The sequence below is a fragment of the Ranitomeya variabilis genome, chromosome 2 (assembly GCF_051348905.1).
Source record: "Ranitomeya variabilis isolate aRanVar5 chromosome 2, aRanVar5.hap1, whole genome shotgun sequence".
NCBI classification, from domain to species: Eukaryota; Metazoa; Chordata; class Amphibia; order Anura; family Dendrobatidae; genus Ranitomeya; species Ranitomeya variabilis.
In genome coordinates, this window is record NC_135233.1 from 1,058,167,242 (window position 1) to 1,058,187,772 (window position 20,531).

The 20,531-nt window shown below is 40.6% G+C and overlaps 1 protein-coding gene across 6 annotated transcripts in view; it reads left to right on the forward strand.

Moving 5' to 3' along the window:
• TDRD15 (tudor domain containing 15) overlaps positions 1 to 19,620 on the forward strand; it is a 122,009-nt gene extending 102,389 nt beyond the window's left edge. For 3 of the 6 annotated variants that reach the window (XM_077291493.1, XM_077291492.1, XM_077291495.1), the window contains 2 exons: positions 33 to 5,712; positions 18,715 to 19,620. In XM_077291493.1, coding sequence (XP_077147608.1) covers positions 38 to 5,680 — 5,643 coding nt within the window. In that variant the 5' untranslated portion in view covers positions 33 to 37 and the 3' untranslated portion in view covers positions 5,681 to 5,712; positions 18,715 to 19,620. The remainder of the gene's footprint in view (positions 1 to 32; positions 5,713 to 18,714) is intronic. The other 3 variants (XR_013221986.1, XR_013221985.1, XR_013221984.1) reach the window with 2 other exon arrangements.
• Positions 19,621 to 20,531: the final 911 nt, after the last annotated feature.

Genomic DNA, 20,531 nt, shown 5'->3' on the forward strand with positions numbered 1-20,531 from the left:
ATTTAACTGTATTTTTTTTTTTTCTTTTTCAGATGTAATGGACTGTATGTCTTTAACCGAAAGTTGCAACTTTGAAATGGACTTGAAGATCTTAAACATCAGTTTAAAGTCTGGAGATGTTCTGATAAAATTTCAAGGAACATATCTATCGGATGCCGAGTTGGACTACCATATCCTACAGAACGAAATACAGCTTGTTACAAAAAATACAGAGGACATTGATATCGGGCGGTTCTGCTTGGTACAAGATAAACCTTTGGGAACATGGCACAGAGGAAAAATTTTAGATAAAGTCAATCAGAAATTTGAAGTTGCACTAATAGATCAAGGCAATGTCATCAAAGTTCACTCTTCACAAATTGCTTCTGCTACCGGTGAATTGTTTATTCTCCCCCCTAAAGTGGTCAATGGAATCATTTCTAATTTACTTCCGCTTGCAGAGAAGTGGCCCCCAAGAGCCATAAATTATTTTTCATCCTTGATCGGGCAACAGCTTCACGGAAATGTAAAAACTTTCTTGCTCCATCAAGTTATTCTTCTAGAAATACCAAAAGTCATAAGCTATGCCATCGAGCTCAGTTTAGCAAAGTATGTGGATTCTGAGACTTTTTGCCTTCTTGTTGAGCTCCAACACAAGTTACCAGCAAACTCTCACTGCAAACGAATGCCAGACTTACTCCAACAGAAGGAAATATGTCCTGATGTCACTCCAGACAGCCTGCCCCGTTTCCAAAAGCTATTGGATCATCTAAGACCGAAGTTGTGTACTAATATCATGGAAAAAATAAAAATTTCTGCTGCCATAAGCCCAGATCATTTTTTTTGTCACGTTCTGTCATGGGAGACAGAGTTGAGTACATTGACTACTGCTATGTGCGATCATTATGCATCTGCTGTAACAGAAACAAGTTCCTCGCTTGATAGTTTTGGGATACTCTGTGCTGCCAAGAGGATAGATGGTTCATGGTATAGAGGAGTTATCCAGAAACTAATCTCATGTAATGATATGAAGATTTGGTTTATTGATATTGGTTGTAGTGAAGTCATACCAATCACCAATGTGCAGAAGTTGGAATCTGAATTCTTGTCTTTACCCATGATGACGATCCCATGTGCTTTATCTCGGGACAAAGACCATATAGAGAGTGTTAAAAATGTACAGCTAGCTCTGTTTAAAGAGGCCTTGTTGGGACGTGTTGTTATTGGTCATATAAAGGACTACTCTAGTGAAGAGCATCTATACTACTTATCATTGTACAATGCTGACTTTGAGTTCACCGCAGACTGTCATTTAACAGATAAGCAAGGACCCTCATTCTCTTTGAACCCTTACATGGCCATTGCAGATCCAGTCATTGAGAAGTGTCAAACCATCTCTGAGCCTGAGACGTCCAAATTTATAGAGATGGAATACAACGAAAGTGTGTCTTACAAATCGGTCAAAATGGACGTTGAATCCGTATATGTAGCATATGTTGAATATGTGGTAAACCCCTCAAATTTTTGGATTAGAATTGATGAGAGCCAAAAAAGCTTTACAGAGATGATGGCCGGGATTGCTGAAAAGTACAATAAATGTGAGCTCATGGAGATGGTATTACAAGATCCTAAACCCGGTCAACTTTGCTGTGCACTTTATGCATTGGATGGACATTATTATCGAGCTGTTGTCACTGAAGTGTTAAGTCCACAAATTTCTGTTTATTTCATTGACTTTGGGAATACGGAGACCATTCCTTTCTATGACGTAAAGGTGCTGTTGCCAGAGTTCAGCGTTTGGCCTGCATTAGCAATGTGCTGCTCTTTAGCATATGCCTGGCCATTTGATGATGTGTGGGTAAAGGCTGCAAATGACTTATTTAAACAAACCGTGAATGGGAAAGCTCTTCTTTGCCATGTTGTTGCAAAACAAAAGTGCAAATATGTAGTGGAAATGCGGCTTTCAGAGAGTTCCAACTCTTTAGATATTGTTACCCTTTTGGTGAAATCTGGATTTGCCGAATTCTGGAAAGTGGATTTAAATTCAAATTCAATAAATTTGCACAGTCAGTTCTCAAACTACAACACTCAACACGAGATACCTAAAAGAACATTCATTAGCAAAGGTAAAAGAACTAAAAATACTAGGAAACACATCTGCATGGAAGCAGTTGTGTCATTAGATTCTTTGCCCTTGAAAATTAAACCAGCAGAGCAAAAGTATTCATTTTGTACACCAGCCAGTGATTTAGTAACACCTGGGATTTTCGCAATTTGTTTTAAACAGCCTATATTCAAACCTGGGGCTGTAATGGATGTAATAGTTTCTCATGTGGATTCACCAGCTAATTTCTGGTGTCAAGTGTCGGGCAATGCTTCTAAACTCTCGACCTTAATGGAAGATGTGCAAAAAGTCTACAGCTGTTGTGACAGCCTATACCAACATGGACAAGTTGCTTGTATTGCAAAATCCTCCAAAAATGGCAAGTATTATCGAGCAGCTGTTGTGAAATATGTTTCGGCTCACGAATGTGTGGTTATTTTCATTGACTATGGGAGTACCGAAAAGGTGTTGATTTCTGAGCTTCGCAAAATTAAACCACAGTTTCTTGAACTGGAATGCCAGGCTTTTCAATGCTCTTTACATGACGCGTTTTCACCTCCGTCTGTTCCCCTCGAATGGTCTGCTAATGCTTGTGAAGATTTTAAAAGCCTTGTTCAGTCTTCTGTCATGCTGAAATGCACCATTGTTGCCTTGTTCAGTAGTGGTTCGGAGGATCTGCGTATCGCAGTAAATTTGGAAACCTGTTTTGGCAATGCAAGCAAACTGTTGACAGACAAGGGTAATCTAGTTCTGAGAAAAAATGTTCAGAGTCTCCGTTTGCATACATATTGCTACTCCAGTTTTGACCTTGAAGTAGGAAGTAGAGAAGATGTATATGTGAGTTTTATTTACAATACTGGAAGATTTTACTGCCATCTTTTAAAAAATGAGAAGATCTTAGACTCGTTGATGAAGTCTGTAGAAAAGCTAGGTAACAACCTAAAGCCAGCAACAAAACCTAATGAGCTCTGTATTGTTAAGCATGCCGAAGATCACAATTTTTACAGGGTATTGTCGTGCCCCGTGAAATCCTCCTCTCTGTTCTTGGCTTTTTTTGTCGATTTTGGAGATAGCCATATGGTGAAAAGTAGTGAACTGCTTCCTATCCCTGAAGACGCTGATGATATTTTATTTCAACCAATGCTAGCTGTTCCCTGCTATCTGGCTGGCATGAAAGAATCTCATCTCACGATCGAGGCCAAAGCCTGGTTTGAAGAGCAATGTTTTGATCAACTTTTAAATGCATTTGTAGTAGCTAGAAACAATGAAGGACAACTGGAAGTAGAATTATATAGTAAAAATATATCAATAAACCAAGAAATTAAAAAATTTGGGATTAAATCTGTTGCTAGTAAGGAAAAACTGACTGACTGTGAAGACTCTAACACTTTGAAAAATCAGCATGAATCAGATAGTTATGACCCTTTGCCTAGGAGTACACCCCATAAAAAGTCAGATTTGTTGCATGTTGCAAAGTCAATAGACCTACTCAATGACAAGAGTGTTTCTTGCAGCCCTAAGCTTGTAAAGTCAGTTGACCTTCCCCCAATATTTCTAGAGGCAGATACTACCTGTCTTGTTTATGTTTCCCATGTAGACAGTCCTTCTAGTTTTTTCGTGCAACTTGCCAAACAGGAGGTTGAGATTTTTCAGCTCGTGGAAGAGCTGAATAAAATATCATTCCAAGTCCTTAATGAAAAAGATCTTCAGAAGGGTCTTGTAGTTGTTTCTCAATATCCAGATGATGAGGCGTACTATCGAGCAGAAATTAAAGACATTCTTGAAGACAGTTTCTGTGTCGAGTTTATTGATTATGGTAACAAAGCAAATGTGGATTCTTCTTGTATTTTTACTCTTCCTGAAAAATTCTTAACTATACCCAGGTTAAGCATCCCTGCTTTTCTCACTGGCATTCAAAAGCTTCAGCACCATACTGAGTGGAGTAGCAATGTTACAGAAATGTTTTCTGAGAAAGTTAAAAGTGAGCCAATCTCTTGCAAGTTTATGTGCAAACATGACCCTCAGTGGGAGGTCAATATAATTTTAGAAGGTCAGTCCCTTTCTGAAACACTCATTCAAGGCTTTCAATGTTCTTCCAAACCACCTGCTGCAATTACCAAGGACTGTCTTCTGAAATCTGATCTTGGTTATTTTAATATGTCAAATAAAAGTGCTATAGAGGAAGCCAATGCTGATGAAAACATTAACATGCCTAGAACCAAAACATTGAAGCCTGGTATGGTAGAAAAAGTTAAAAACCTTTCTCTTTCGGAATCTGGAACACTTTTTGTCACCTTGGCAAATTTTCCTGAGGAGTCCAAATTAAGTTCACAAATTGCTGAGACCATCAAGCAGTTTGGCAACAGACTTTCCGTTAAGGAGATAAAAGAAGGAATGGTTTGTTTGGCAAAATCTGAAAAGATGCAAGTTTGGCTCCGTGCCTCTATTGAAAAACTCATGCCAACTGCAATGAGGATGGCAGTGTCCTTTGTTGACCACGGTGCAAGTGAAATTCTAAGTGTGCACAATGCCAAAAAACTCTCATTGGAAGCACGTTCAATTCCTAAGCAAGCAATTGTTTGTAAATGGATCAGGACTGAACAAATTGGTCAAAATGTGTTCGCTGCACATTTAGAGTCCATTTTGCAAAAGGAAATTAAGATAATATTTCTTGAATTTTTGGAGTGTACTAATGCATGGCAAGTGGAGATATTAGTTGATGGTCTTCTGCTTTTGCAATATCTTCAAAGCGTACTAAACTTGGCTGATATAAATCTTGATAAAACAAACCCTCACTCACAGGCCAGTATTTCTTCATCCCAGATTCCAAGGAATCGTCTAAAATCATTAGAACTTTGTCCAGGGTTCATTACTTCATTTAATTCACCCTCTAGTTTTTTTGTGCAGCTGACGGACTCTGTTAATATGATGGATGCTTTGTCGCAGTTAATGCAAATACAAGATGAGCTTATCCCAATAGCTGGGGATTCATTAAAACCAGGATCTTCATGTCTTGTACGGTCATTTGACGAAGAAGAATGGTGTAGGGCAGAAATAATGAGTATTAACATGAACTTTATTTTATTGTACCTACTTGACTATGGAGTTGACAAAATCATTCCATACTCGGACTACAAAGAACTGAAAATAATTCCCACAAAACTTTCTTGCTTCCCAGCACTAACCTACCATTGCTCTTTACATGGCGTGATGCCAGACGCCGGAAACAGTTGGTCCAAAGATGCCATTAACTATTGTATTAGTTTTGTTGAAAACCAAGACTTGATGATCTTGCCTGTTAAAAATCTTGGGAAGAGCATTGAGGAAGTATCGGTGTATGGTCAAGGAAGTCTGGCCATAAATTTAATTAAAAAAGGTCTTGCTAAAGAGGTTGATGTCATAGGCAAATCAGAAATGATATTTCATTTCCCCACGCTTTCCTTAGATACTAATCAGCATTTAGAAAACATTGGTTACAGAGAACCTTCTCCATGCAAAAATTCATTGCATCCTTCCAAACCGAATGTACATGAAGAGACAAGAGAGGATTATAAGGGTGGATATCCACTTCATCAAAATGGTGTTCAGAAACCGTAAGCTGCTGGTCATCAGTCCCCCAAATAGTATTTGTAAGTAAAGAAAAAAAAAATATACAGCCTATAATCTATACTAAGCCATTCATTTATTTTTTTTCTTAATTTTAATGCATTTCATTGTTTAAAAACAATGTCTTTTAAAAGGGTGGTTATCAATAAACGCCCCCTTCATTTAGCAGAGTCACTCACCTAAGCATTTTATCGTATCTGGTGCAGCAGCTTGGCCCATTCAGCACCTATCCTAAGTAATATTAATTTCAGATTTTTTTTATTTCATTTTGTCCTGTTGCAGTTTATATGGTACCAATGAAGGGGCTGTTATATATATTAGTACAGACCAAAAGTTTGGACACACCTTCTCATTTAAAGATTTTTCTGTATTTTCATGACTATGAAAATTGTACATTCACACTGAAGGCATCAAAACTATTTTACCATGAAGGCCTGCTGCACAAAGTCTCCTCTTAACAGTTGTTGTAGAGATGTGTCTGCTGCTAGAACTCTGTGTGGCATTGACCTGGTCTCTAATCTGAGCTGCTGTTAACCTGCGATTTCTGAGGCTGGTGACTCGGATAAACTTATCCTCAGAAGCAGAGGTGACTCTTGGTCTTCCTTTCCTGGGGCGGTCCTCATGTGAGCCAGTTTCTTTGTAGATCTTGATGGTTTTTGCAACTGCACTTGGGGACACTTTCAAAGTTTTCCCAATTTTTCGGACTGACTGACCTTCATTTCTTAAAGTAATGATGGCCACTCTTTTTTCTTTACTTAGCTGCTTTTTTCTTGCCATAATACAAATTCTAACAGTCTATTCAGTAGGACTATCGGCTGTGTATCCACCAGACTTCTGCACTACACAACTGATTGTCCCAACACCATTTATAAGGCACGAAATCTCACTTATTACACCTGACAGGGCACACCTGTGAAGTGAAAACCATTCCCGGTGACTACCTCTTGAAGCTCATCAAGAGAATGCAAAGAGTATGCAAAGCAGTCATCAAAGCAAAAGGTGGCTACTTTGAAGAACCTAGAATATAAGACATAATTTCAGTTGTTTCACACTTTTTTTTGTTAAGTATATAATTCCACATGTGTTAATTCATAGTTTTGATGCCTTCAGTGTGAATGTACAATTTTCATAGTCAAGAAAATACAGAAAAATCTTTAAATGAGGTGTCCTAACTTTTGCTCTGTAACGTGTGTGTGTATATATGTATGTTTAAAATATATATATATATATTATCCATTATATCTCTTGTATGCTTCATTTTAACCCTTAAATAAGCACTTCCATCAGTTTTAGTCTTCTTTAATAGATTGCAGACATCATGTTATATAGCACCGTGTCCTTACAATTGCTTAATTTTTTTTCACTTCTACTCAGTTAATTCTTTTTTTCTCATCCTTTTCTAGAAAGTCTCTTTTCCCTGCAGAAATCATTCCCTTCTTAAACTCCTCCCCCTGCCAGGGACTTTTCCAGTAACTTATGACTCATACATAACATATTGACCTCCTGTTTGTACACAGAGCTTAGAAGGATTCAACTAGTCAGTTTTAAATCACATGATATCATACGCCTAATGGAAAAGAGAAAAATGTATTGGGTAGAAAGGCAAAATGAGCAATTGTAACTACAGAATGCGATGTAATTTGATGATTGCAGTATATTAAAAGAATGAAAACTTTGATGGGAATGCTTCTTTCATTCAAAGTTGATGTTGAGAGTTGCAGGTATGAGGAGACTAACTGCTATGTTACTTTCTATACACACACAGAGGAATTCATACTCTTTATTCCTTAGTTAGCACACAGAGAAAGGCGGCAGAGACACCAAGTAAAATTGTACAGCAGTACGGAGCAGTGTTGATCTAAATTTAATTATGGGGTGAGGTAAAAGACTTGTTAGAAAGCTCAACACAATCTTTTTCTGTTTCTGCTTCTTTCCTCTATCTTCTCCTGCCCTTCCCCACTCCAAAGCGAGAAATCATGTTTTGAAGTTGTACCCACTGACCTGTCAATCAACCCCTGGAGGCTAGGGAAGGAATACAATGTGACTCTGAAAAGCTAGAAATGCTTCTTCACGCTCCATTGCACTTGCAGTCACAACTTCAAAACGTAATTTCTTCCTGATGGAACAGTACCTTGAATACTGCGGATCAGTGGGGATAAAATAAAAGCAAAAACTGTCTTCTCCTGATTTAGTGACATATTCTCTTGTGAAAATCAAGTAATTTCCTTAGGACAGATCTTGATTTAAACATTTCTTGACTATTTGTTTAAACAGCGCTCATACAAACCTGTGTGTCTCTCTTGTAACAGACCTATCCTGATTCTGCCTTCATTTTCTTCATTCAGTCCCCTTTTTCTTGGTAAACTGATTTGGTTAAACTAAAAAATAACCCCTTTCATTAGTTAATGGTAAAATTACCCATATATTGGGTTCAAGGAGAAATAGTAAACCAAACAGTCTTAGCCTTAATAGTAAAGATTCTCTCGAGGGGTTGGGATGTTTGCTCTCCCTACCTTAGGGTACCGTCACACATTGAAATCTCCATCGCTACGACGTTACGATTCGTGACGTTCTAGCGATATCGTTACGATATCGCTGTGTCTGACACGCTACTGCGATCAGACACCCTGCTGAGAATCGTACGTCGTAGCAGATCGTTTGGAACTTTCTTTCGTCGCTTGATCACCCGCTGACATCGCTGGATCGTTGTGTGTGACAGCGATCCAGCGATGTCTTCGCTTGTAACCAGGGTAAACATCGGGTAACTAAGCGCAGGGCCGCGCTTAGTAACCCGATGTTTACCCTGGTTACTAGCGTAAACGTAAAAAAACAAACAGTACATACTCACCCGTCGGTGTCCTTCAGGTCCCTTGCCGTCTGCTTCCTGCTCTGAGTGCCGGCCGGAAAGTGAGAGCAGAGCGCAGCGGCTGCACTCAGAGCAGGAAGCAGACGGCAAGGGACCTGAAGGACACCGACGGGTGAGTATGTACTGTTTGTTTTTTTACGTTTACGCTGGTAACCAGGGTAAACATCGGGTTACTAAGCGCGGCCCTGCGCTTAGTTACCCGATGTTTACCCTGGTTACCCGGGGGCTTCGGCATCGCTCCAGCGCCGTGATTGCAACGTGTGACCGCAGTCTACGACGCTGGAGCGATGATCATACGACGCTGCGACGTCACGAATCGTGCCGTCGCAGCGATGAAAATTTCAATGTGTGACGGTACCCTTACCCTGTTTTGCCGCGGGGTTGGCACTCTAAGTCCGACACTGCGCCCCGCCTCAACGTTTGCTCTCCCTGAAGGGACAAACTAACAGAAAACAAACACCAATAGCAATAAAGGGCTATAGTGTGATTCAGTGGCCTATATCTATTAGAGAGACCATATAGAAATAAATTAGACAATGGTTCTCACTATGGTATACCTTCTCTGGCATCCATCAATTAGAAAAATCATATAAGTATATGACAGACAGTGGTACTAGATAAATCTATTGATATAATCGGCAATAGACCAAGCAAGGGGAACAGACCCATATAGTAGTAGGGTCACCAGCAGTTGAAAGGAATCTTTTTAGCATATAAGATAAACAACAAAATGCCTTAATAGCCATGGCATATAGAGACATAAATTATTAGGCACAACGTGTAAATAAGCAATGAAAGAACCCCTTGGAATTCAGATAGATACAGCCAATGCAAAAAATTGATCCATAGGAATCATGATGGTGATCAAAAATTGCAGTAAATAGAGAATGTACTCATCCAATGCAGTGATACAAGCCCACCCCAGGAGATAGACCCGGGATCATGAGGGGACAGAAATGCTTGAGTGGGAGGTTACTACAATGAGCAATCCCATAATGACCGCTTATTGTAAAAGGCTGTTTCATTTCTGGATCAGATTACACAGTTGGTTTGCGGTCTATTGCTCCAGTGATGCATAGGTTTTTCATAGAGCTGTATACCCAAATTTTAAATTAAGATTTATTGCAAATTGACTTTATTTTTTAATTTTGGTACAATTAAAGACTAAACCACTTCTGGTTCCTATGTCTGATTTCACAGTTTCTTTGCGCACACATTTTTTGTAATGGATCTTCAAAAAGAACAATTAAATATTTGTGCCTTAACACTTTTATGAATCCTCTCTACATAAAGAGTCAAAAGTACATGAGAAGATAATCGTATAGCAGCCATCACAAAGTGGCCACTCGGCTTTTCAGACAGTATAATGCTTACTGTGCTTTGGAAGCCTTGAGACTCTCCCCTCCGTTCTTAGAATGGCCAGCGCTACTTACACAGGTCACATTGTCCAATCAGAAAGCAGGGTGGAGTGTCTTAGACTTTTTTTTAGCGCACAAATCCTCAAGTTTAGCGAATACAAGCTTAGCAAAAACTCTGCATTAAATATTTCTGTTGCTGCAATACTTTCTTAGATGACGGTTTGGGACTTTTAGATCACCTAAAAAGGGTCAATTTAAAGTGAGCTCGCTCCGAACACATGCTGCAGAGCAATCCAACTTTGGTTGAAACTTTTTACAAATTAATACATTTCCTTTTACCACCTCAGCTCAAATGGATACCTTCAGGCATACAAATAGCTGATACACTGCCTAACAAAGCCTAGAGTTTAGGTCACGTGAAGTAATTATCCACCTTTACGCCTCCTTGGTCAGGCCTCACCTGGAATACTGTGTCCAGCTCTGGGCAAAACATTTTATACAAGACATTGAAAAACTGGAGCAAGTTCAGAGAAAAGCTACCAGGATGGTGAGCGGACTGCAAAGTATGTCCTACGAGGAACAGTTAAAAGATCTGGGAATGTTTAGTTTGCAAAAAGACTAAGATGAGACTTAAAGGGAACCTGTCAGCAGGATTGTGTACAGCAGCCTACACACGGTGTCAGGTCAGCGCCATCGTTATACTGATTAAAATGATACTTTGGTTGATGAGATCCGTCTTGTGGCTGTTAAGTAATCTTTATTTTCAGTTTTTAGTTAATGATAGGTCCCTATATATCTGGACAGAGACAACATTTTTCTAATTTTGGTTATAGACATTACCACAATGAATTTTAAACAAAACAATTCAGACGCAGTTGAAGTTCAGACTTTCAGCTTTCATTTGAGGGTATCCACATTAAAATTGGATGAAGGGTTTAGGAGTTTCAGCTCCTTAACATGTGCCACCCTGTTTTTAAAGGGACCAAAAGAAATTGGACAGATTAAATAATTTTAAATAAAATGTTCATTTTTAGTACTTGGTTGAAAACCCTTTGTTGGCAATGACTGCCTAAAGACTTGAACTCATGGACATCACCAGACGCTGTGTTTCCTCCTTTTTGATGCTCTGCCAGGCCTTCACTGCAGTGGTTTTCAGTTGCTGTTTGTTTGTAGGCCTTTCTGTGTGAAGTTTAGTCTTTAACAAGTGAAATGCTGCTCAAGTGGGTTGAGATCAGGTGACTTGACTTGGCCATTCAAGAATATTCCACTTCTTTGCTTTAATAAACTCCTGGGTTGCTTTGGCTTTATGTTTTGGGTCAATGTCCATCTGTAGTATGAAATGACGACCAATCAGTTTGGCTGCATTTGGCTGGATCTGAGCACACAGTATGGCTCTGAATACCTCAGAATTCATTTGGCTGCTTCTGTCCTGTGTCACATCAATAAACACTAGTGACCCAGTGCCACTGGCAGCCGTGCATGCCCAAGCCATCACACTGCCTCCGCCGTGTTTTACAGATGATGTGATGTACAATAACAAATTGTATTGTGGTACCGTGTTAGCCAGAAAAATCGATGTGAATACTTTTCTGCCCAATGAGATCATTGGGCAGAAAAGTATTCACACAGATGATGTGGTATGCTTTGGATCATGAGCTGTACCACGCCTTCGCCATACTTTTCTCTTTCCATCATTCTGGGAGAGGTTGATCTTGGTTTCATCTGTGCAAAGAATGTTCTTCTAGAACTGTGCTGGCTTTTTTAGATTTTTTTTTTTTTTAGCAAAGTCCAGTCTAGCCTTATTCTTGATGCTTATGAGTGGCTTGCACTGTGCAGTGAACCCTCTGTATTTGCTTTCATGCAGTCTCTCTTTATGGTAGATTTGGATATTGATATGCCGACCTCCTGGAAAGGGTTGCTCACTTGGTTGCTGTTGTGAAGGGGTTTCTCTTCACCATGGAGATTATTCTGTGAGCGCCCAGGTCTTTTTGCATTGATGAGTTCACCAGTGCTTGCTTTCTTTCTCAGGATGTACCAAACTGTAGATTTAGCCACTCCTAATATTGTAGCAATTTATTGTAGCAATTACTCGGATGGATTTTTTCTGTTTTCGTAGCTTAAGGATGGCTTGTTTCACCTGCATGGAGAGCTCCTTTTCCCGCATGTTTACTTCACAGCAAAACCTTCCAAATGCAAGCACCACACCTCAAATCAACTCCAGGCCTTTTATCTGCTTAATTGAGAATGACATAACGAAGGGATTGCCCACACCTGTCCATGAAATAGCCTTGGAGTCAATTGTCCAATTACTTTTGGTCCCTTTAAAAACAGGGTGGCACATGTTAAGGAGCTGAAACTCCTAAACGCTTCATCCAATTTTAATGTGGATACCCTCAAATGAAAGCTGAAAGTCTGAACTTCAACTGCATCCGAATTGTTTTGTTTAAAATTCATTGTGGTAATGTCTATAACCAAAATTAGAAAAATGTTGTCCCTGTCCAAATATATATGGACCTAACTGTATGCTCGTGCTCCGGAGCGGCCTGCAAGGGGGGGGTCTTTATGTGGTGCTCTGATTAGGTATTCATAATGCAGACTGCTGACAGTTCACTAGCGGCTATCAGACCACAGATATAGACTCTGATAGCTGCTACTGTGCAGGCGTAGTGGGCGCCATTTTCAAATAGATTTTTTTTTTTTTTTTTTTTTATAGCTGAATAACAATTATTATTGGCACATACACTGTGTTCCAAATTATTGTGCACAAAGAGTTTAGGAGTGATAAGGTTAGAATTTTTTTTGTTTGTCATTTAAACTCATTGATGGTGATGTGTGTCAGGGCTCTTTATATCACTGAAAGCAATTGCAGATACCTGTGCAAATTAGTTTGGCAGGTGTGTCCAAATAAAGGCAAGACTACTTAAGAAGGCTGTTCCACATTATTAAGCCGCCTACATTTTTTTGCCAAAATGGGAAAAAAAGGATGTCGGCTGCTGAGAAGCAACAAATGAGTATTTAGGTCAAGGCATGACTTCAATCAACATTGCCAAGACACTTCATCGTGATCATCGCACAATCAAGAAGTATGTAGCTGATTCCCAGCACACACGTGTGCGTGCTGATGAGGAAAAATTGAGGACTCTTTCCAACAGGCAATTGCGTAAGGTTAAGAGCAGCTGCAAAAATGCCTTGTCATAGCAGACAAGTTTTTGAAGCTGCTGGTGCCTCCAACGTCCCCAGAACAACAAGATGCAGGGTCCTTCAGAGGTTTACATCTGTGCGTAAGCCATCCTGTCAACCACCTCTATCTACTGCACACAAGCAGAAACGGCTCCAGTGGGCCAAACGATACATGAAGACTGACTTCCAAACTGTTTTGTTCACCGATGAGTGCTGTGCAATGTTCGATGGTCCAGATGGATGGAGTGGAGGATGGCTGGTTGATGGACACCCCATGAAAACACGGCTAAGGCGCCAACAAGGAGGAGGTGCAGTAATGTTTTGGGCTGGAATCATGGGGAGAGAGATTGTCGGCCCCTTTATGATCCCTGAAGGGGTAAAGGTGAACTCCATAATCTATGTGGAGTTTCTAAAACAACACTTCCTGCCATGGTTCAAGAGGAAGAACCGTGCTTTCCGCAGCAAGATCATTTTCATGCATTATAATGCACCGTCTCATGCTGCAAAATACACATCTGCATCTCTTGATGCTATGGGCATAAAAAGAGGACAAACTTATGGTGTGGCCACCATCTTCCCCTGACCTCAACCCCATTGAGAACCTCTGGAGCATCAAAAGGAGTGTCTATGATGGCGGGAGGCAGTTCACATCTAAGCAACAGCTCTGGGAGGGGATTCTGTCCACATGCAAAACAATTGAAGCAGAAACCATCCAAAAACTGACATTCAATGGACGAGAAAGTTCAGAAGCTTCTTTCGAACAAGTGGTCCTATGTGCAAATGTAACATCACCTAGAAAAAAGTTTTCACTTGAAAACTGTTTGATTTCATTTTATAATAAGCTGATAATGCTTATAACTTCACAATTGACCACTTTTTTGTTCAAAATAAAAAAAAGGTTGAAAACTCTGCTGTGCATAATAATTTGGAACATGCATTTTGAGTGTTTTTTTTTTTTAAAGATACTGTATTCATAGGCAGTTTGTTCCAAAACATTGCAATTATACTAGAATAGTAGATGACTGGAAAATAACTAGTTTCCAAAATGGGGTCACTTATGGGTGGGTTTCTACTGCTTAGGCACATCAGGGGCTCTGCAAATGGAACAGGACGCCCGCAAACCATTCCATCAAAGTCTGCATTCCAAAACGTCACTTTAATGAAACACTGGGGGGTTCAAAGTTCTCACCACTCATCTAGATGAGTTTCTTAGGGGGTCTAGTTTCCAAAATGGTGTCACTTGTAGGGGGTTTCTACTGCTTAGGCACATCGGGGGCTCTGAAAATGGAACAGGACGCCCGCAAACCATTCCATCAAAGTCTGCATTCCAAAACGTCACTTTAATGAAACACTTGGGGGTTCAAAGTTCTCACCACTCATCTAGATGAGTTTCTTAGGGGGTCCAGTTTCCAAAATGGGGTCACTTGTAGGGGGTTTGTACTTTTTAGGCACATCAAGGGCTCTCCAAATGCGACATGGCATCAGATCTCAAATCCAGCCAATTTTGGTTTGAAAAGGTCAAACACCGCTCCTTCCCTTCTGAGCCCTGCGCCAACAGTGGTTTTCCCTCACATATGGGGTATCGGCGTACTCAGGAGAAATTGCACAACAACTTAATTTGTCCATTTCCTTTTACCACTGTGAAAATAAAAATATTGTTGCTAAAAGATAATTTTTGTGACTTATCGTGACTAAAAAGTTAAATGTTCATTTTTTTCCTTCCACGTTGCTTCTGCAAACACCTGAAGGGTTAATAAACTTTTTGAATGTGGTTTTGATCAGTTTAAGGGGTGCAGTTTTTAGAATGGTGTAAGTTTTTGGTATTTTCTGCCATATAGACCCCTCAAAGGGATTTCAAATGCGAGGTGGTACCTAAAAAAAAAATGGTTTTGTCAATTTTGTTGAGAAATTGGTGGTCAAATTTTAACCCTTATAACTTCTTACCCAAAAAAAATTTTGGTTCCAAAATTGTGCTGATGTAAAGTAGACAAGTGGGAAAAGTTTTGTATTAAGTATTTTGTGTGACCTATTTTTTTTTTACACACAAAAGTTATATCTAAGAAATTTTACCACTAACGTGAAGTACAGTATGTCAAGAAAAAACAATCTCAGAATCGCTAGGATCCGTCGAAGCGTTCCAGAGTTATTACCTCATAAAGGGACAGTGGTCAGAATTGTAAAAATTAGCCATTAACGTGCAAACCACCCTTGAGGGGAAAAGGGTTAAAGGGCAAATGTCAGCAGGATTGTGCACAGTAATCTACAGACACTGTCAGGTCGGCGCCATTATAATGATTAACCCCTTACTGACATCGGATGTACTATTACAGCCATTACAATTATTATTGGCACACAAAAAAAAACAACTTCTGCTGGCAGGTCTTATGTGCCAATAATAGTTATTCAGCTATAAAAAAAAATTCAATGTTATAATGGCTCCTGCACAGTAGCAGCTATAGATGTCTATAGCTGTGATCCGATAGCTGCTACTGCACAGGTGCCATCTTCAAATTGATTTTTTTATTATAGCTAAATAACTATTATTGGCACATTAAAAAAAAAAATCTGCAGGCAGGTTTTACACTGTTCCAAATTATTATGCAAATAATATTTCCTCATTTTTTCTCTAAATTACCTATCTGAATTCTTTCATACACTGGCCAGATTTTTCGGGGCAAGTGTCGCATTGATCAATGGTGTTTTTGCGTATTCCCCTTTTGTAACACAGTTGGCACCTTTTTTGCAACTTCGCTTTTTTCCAGTTTGAGGGACCTCCCCCGGGAAATACTGATCTGGTATGATACAAGCACATTCAGTTCCAGAAATACTGAGGCCAGCTTCTTCCGGAGTCCGAAATATCAGGGCCATAATCACTATCTCCTGGAACTGAAGGTACAACATATCGGTGTGGCCTGCACATCGTAACAGCACGAAAGCATTGAGCATTGCCTTCTGTACGATGTTGACGGCCAGCTTTTTGTACCACACCTTGGCCTTTCTCAAAGCACTGTATGGTTGAAGGACCTGATCAGAGAGATCAACGCCCCACATGTTTTTGTTGTGCCCAAGCACACAGGTCGGTTTGCTGACCTGTGCAGAGGTATCTCGTACCGTTTCGAGGGCGCTGCCATCACCGTGTATGGTGGTCAAGAAAGACATCCCTCTTGTACTTGACCACCAGCAGGTGGTTGCTACATTGGGCTCTGCTGTCACCCCTTCTGATCATCTGCCCAAGTAGCGTTTTCGGGAGGCCTCTCTGATTTTTGTGGACAGTACCGCAGGCTGTGCTACCTCACTCAGAGAGTGATTTGAAGAGTGGGATGCTGGTATAAAAGTTATCCGTGTAGAAGTGATAACCTTTATCCAGCAGTGGGTGCACCAAATCCCACACAATTTTCCCACTCTCAGGACAGGGGAACATTCAGCTGGTTCAATCCGAGTGTCCTTCCCTTCGTAAACTCTAAACCTCTGGGTGTACCCTGAGGTTCTCTCACGCAGCTTATAGAGTTTAATTACGTACCTGGCCCCCTTGTACGGCAAGTACTGACAGAATCTGAGCCTTCCCTGAAAATGAACTAAGGACTCATCCACGCAGATGTCCCTTTGTGTCACGTACACTTTAGAAAACTTTTTGTTGAAGTGTTTGATGACCGGCCAAACTTTGAACAGACGGTCAAAGTTGGGGTCATCTCGTGGGGGACACTGCATTATAAGTATAGTGCAGGAATTTGTGGATGGTCTCAAAGAGTGTCCCGGCCATGACCATTCGGAACACTGGACAGTTGTATAAAACATCAACACTCCAATATTGCCAAAGTTCTGACTTCTTCAGGATCCCCATGTGAAGGACCAGGCCCCAAAACTGAATCATTTCAACTGCGTCTACAGGAGACAAGTTAGAAAATGATGAACCGGAGTTTTGTGCCCAAAATTTATGAGCATATAAATTAGTTTATCCCACCATGAGGTTAACAAAATCCTCAGAGAAAAAGACTTTGAAAAAGTAATTCTGTGAGGCCGGTGGTGTCAAACTGTATTCCTGATTCTGCCACAAAATCAGGAATCAGTGGCTCATAATTTTTGGGGGGCGAGGTCCGTAATGGGGTGCACTGGTTCATCTTCTGGAATGGTGGGTGCTGCTTCCTCCTCTGTCTTGGGATGTTTGCGTGGAGGTTCAGCAGGATATGAGGAGGATGATGAGTGAGAAATTAATGTGGGATCCTCGCTATCCATGTCGGAAGAAAGAAAGCATATGCCTCCTCCACTGAATAGCATTGTTGAGACGAACGGGATGGGCGGGACATTTTTTTTATGAATATGGTGATTTGGTCAGTACTTTATTTTTAACTGTGTATGGGGGGGATAGTGTTTGGTGTAAACTTTTGTCTGGAAAGAAAAAAAAAAAAAGCACAACCAGGGAGAAAAAAAATGAAGTGTCTAAAACAGCAGGCACAAGCTCTGATGAGTGAACTCCGTCGCTCATCAAAGCTCGGCAACTTCTGGATGTGCGCACGGAGGTGGCGCAAAGATGGTGAAAAAGAAAAGCAAGCACGAGTTGATCGGTGAACTGCGTCACCAACCAACGCTCGGCGGTTGCTAAATGTGCATACAGAGGTGGCACAAAGGGGGGTGAAGGGGGTAAAAGGAGGGAAGGGGATGGGAGGGATTGGTGTGGATGAAGAGAGATTAGCAGTGATCAAAACACTTGTCTCTTGTCGTCTTTCGTCTCTGTTCTTTGTTCAGCAGGGATTGTGGTGTCACAGGCTTCTGTGGCACCACAAGGCACAGCAGCAAATCCTGTAGTGTGACCACTCTGCAGGAATCCTCGGCTATTGTGAGTACCTGCAGAGCAGTCACAGTGGTCATACCGCTTCTGTGCCCTGTCATTGGTGTGATCGATGATTACATCGATTACACCAATCAGAGCTGGCCCTGGTGACACTGGTGTTGCTAGGCACCGGCCTAGGATCGGTGCTCTTACAGATGCGATCCTAGGCAGGACACAGCGCAGTCACACCACGGCTGTGCCCTGCGATTGATGTGATAGTTGATTGCTCCAATCAGTTCTAGGCGATGCCTGGAGCACCCATCATAGGCTGGGACATCAGTGTTTCAGGCAATCTGGCTGAAACACTGAGAAATGCTGCGATTGGCTGTTCAGAATTGAGCAAGGGGTTAGACACACTGACCCTGAAGGTTCCTTCCAACTCTTAACATTCTATCATTCTACCGATCACTGATGGCTTTGTTTGGCACACCATCCTTATTGCTCTGCTGCCGAAACCATACTGCAGCCATTTAAATAGCAATCTTTAATCTTTCTTGCAAATCTGAGATTCACTTTTTTCCACTGAACAACACGACACTGACCGTGTCACCACCAATCTTGAAAGTGCCAAAGGAAAAAAAGTTTGTTCTTCTGTAGTGAACATACTGTATAAATTAATTCAAATGTGTTGAATTTCAATACTGTGCCATTTAGAAAAAAAATATTCTGCTGGGTGTGCCCAAAAAATTATACATAGAATGTCTTTTCTATTTTATAAATTAGTTTAAATATGTTTTTATTTCAATATACAATTTTTAATGTGTCTGAAATATTTTCATTGCTTATTTTGCAGGGACATCAGGAGCCTGTTTATGAAGCCACTGTCCAGTGTTAATTTTCTGTTAAGTCTGCTGTGAAGGATGGTGTTTAAAATGTGAACAGATGAACACAAAATGTGTAAATTTCACACTTATGGTTTTGGTTCCTCTTTGTTATTGTATGAAACAGAAAGTTGTTTTACTGTTGAGGAGATGTAGAATTATTTCAACTTACTAATGTACTTGTGCAGATTTTTCTGGGTCATTCTATTGCATGGCTCCTTTCGCCATGTTGCCAACCAAGTTCTCACTTAACTAATTTCCGTGTTTGTTCTGATGGATTTTCTGTTCATGCTCAATATGAAGGAAATTGGATGTTTGGTTTTGTTTAATAGTTAGGCCGAAACCCTCCTCTGTCTTTGAGTGAGCTGTGAATTAGGAGAAGACTGACTTAACTGGTAAGAGTTTTTCAGCAGCAAAAGTTAGAAAAAAAAATTATTTCCTAGTCGGGGAAAATGTGAAATATTTTAAATTGCTTATATACTTTACATTTACTTAGGCAGTTTTATTTAAAGAGCTCAAGATAGGTCATCAATGTCTGATCGGTCAGGATCCAGCACACTCGTCGGTCAGCTGTTAGCGGTGTTGGTGGCTGCGAGACGGAACTACTCACGGAATTGGCAGTCTTGTGATAATGGCTGCCGCAGGGTACTACACATCCGCCTCTTTAAATGCCTCCCATCTCCCTCAATGAGCATATGCGAATGTTAAATTAGTAATTTCTATTACTTTATATTTCCTCAACAACATAATTTAAAAGAATAACAAGTAATATAGAGAGTTTGTGTTGTGCGGTCTGATTATCATTGTAGCTTTTGCAAGTATATTAAACGCAATTGGTCTTTATTAAATCACTTGTAATAAAGCTGTTTTTTGTCCTACGTAAATGACTTCTCTGATTAATGCACTATTTTTAGTTTTAGAAGATAAATATACAGGTGGCGCAAGGTGTCAAGAGGCTACTTTCCTGCTGCGAATAGAATTGTTATCAAGTCTAAAATAAAAAGGAAAAAATATTTGCGCTGAAAAAAGCCAATAGAATAAAACATAAATATGACCACGAGAAGCACCTGGCTCAGTGCATAGAGGTACAGGTATAGTCAACCAGTAAGATAGATACAAGTGTGACCCACAGGTATCTTCCAGCAGCTAGTGTTGGGCACATGCGCTAAGGATAAGCAGTCTATATCAGAGGTCCCCAACCTTTTTTGCACCAGGGACCGGCTTTAAGCAAGACCAGTTTTCCATGGCCCGGTGGGGGTGGGGCAGGGGCGGGGCTTTGGTCATATGGGGGTGGGGTTATGGAGGGATGGAGCTTAGTGCATACTTATCATATAATTATGACATAATGAGAATGTGATTCAACTTACCATAGGTTCAGAATGAGTGTGAGCACCATGCTTGTTTCCCTGGTGCTCTGCACCATTATTGCCCCATAGCTGTGCCATATAGTGCTCTGCACCATTATTGCCCCATAGCTGTGCCATACAGTGCTCTGCACCGTTTATTATTGCCCCATAGCTGTGCCATACAGTGCTCTGCACCGTTCATAATTGCCCCATAGCTGTGCCATATAGTGCTCTGCACCGTTCATAATTGCCCCATAGCTGTGCCATATAGTGCTCTGCACCATTGCCCCATAGCTGTGCCATACAGTGCTCTGCACCATTATTGCCCCATAGCTGTGCCATATAGTGCTCTGCACCATTGCCCCATAGCTGTGCCATACAGTGCTCTGCACCATTATTGCCCCATAGCTGTGCCATACAGTGCTCTGCACCATTATTGCCCC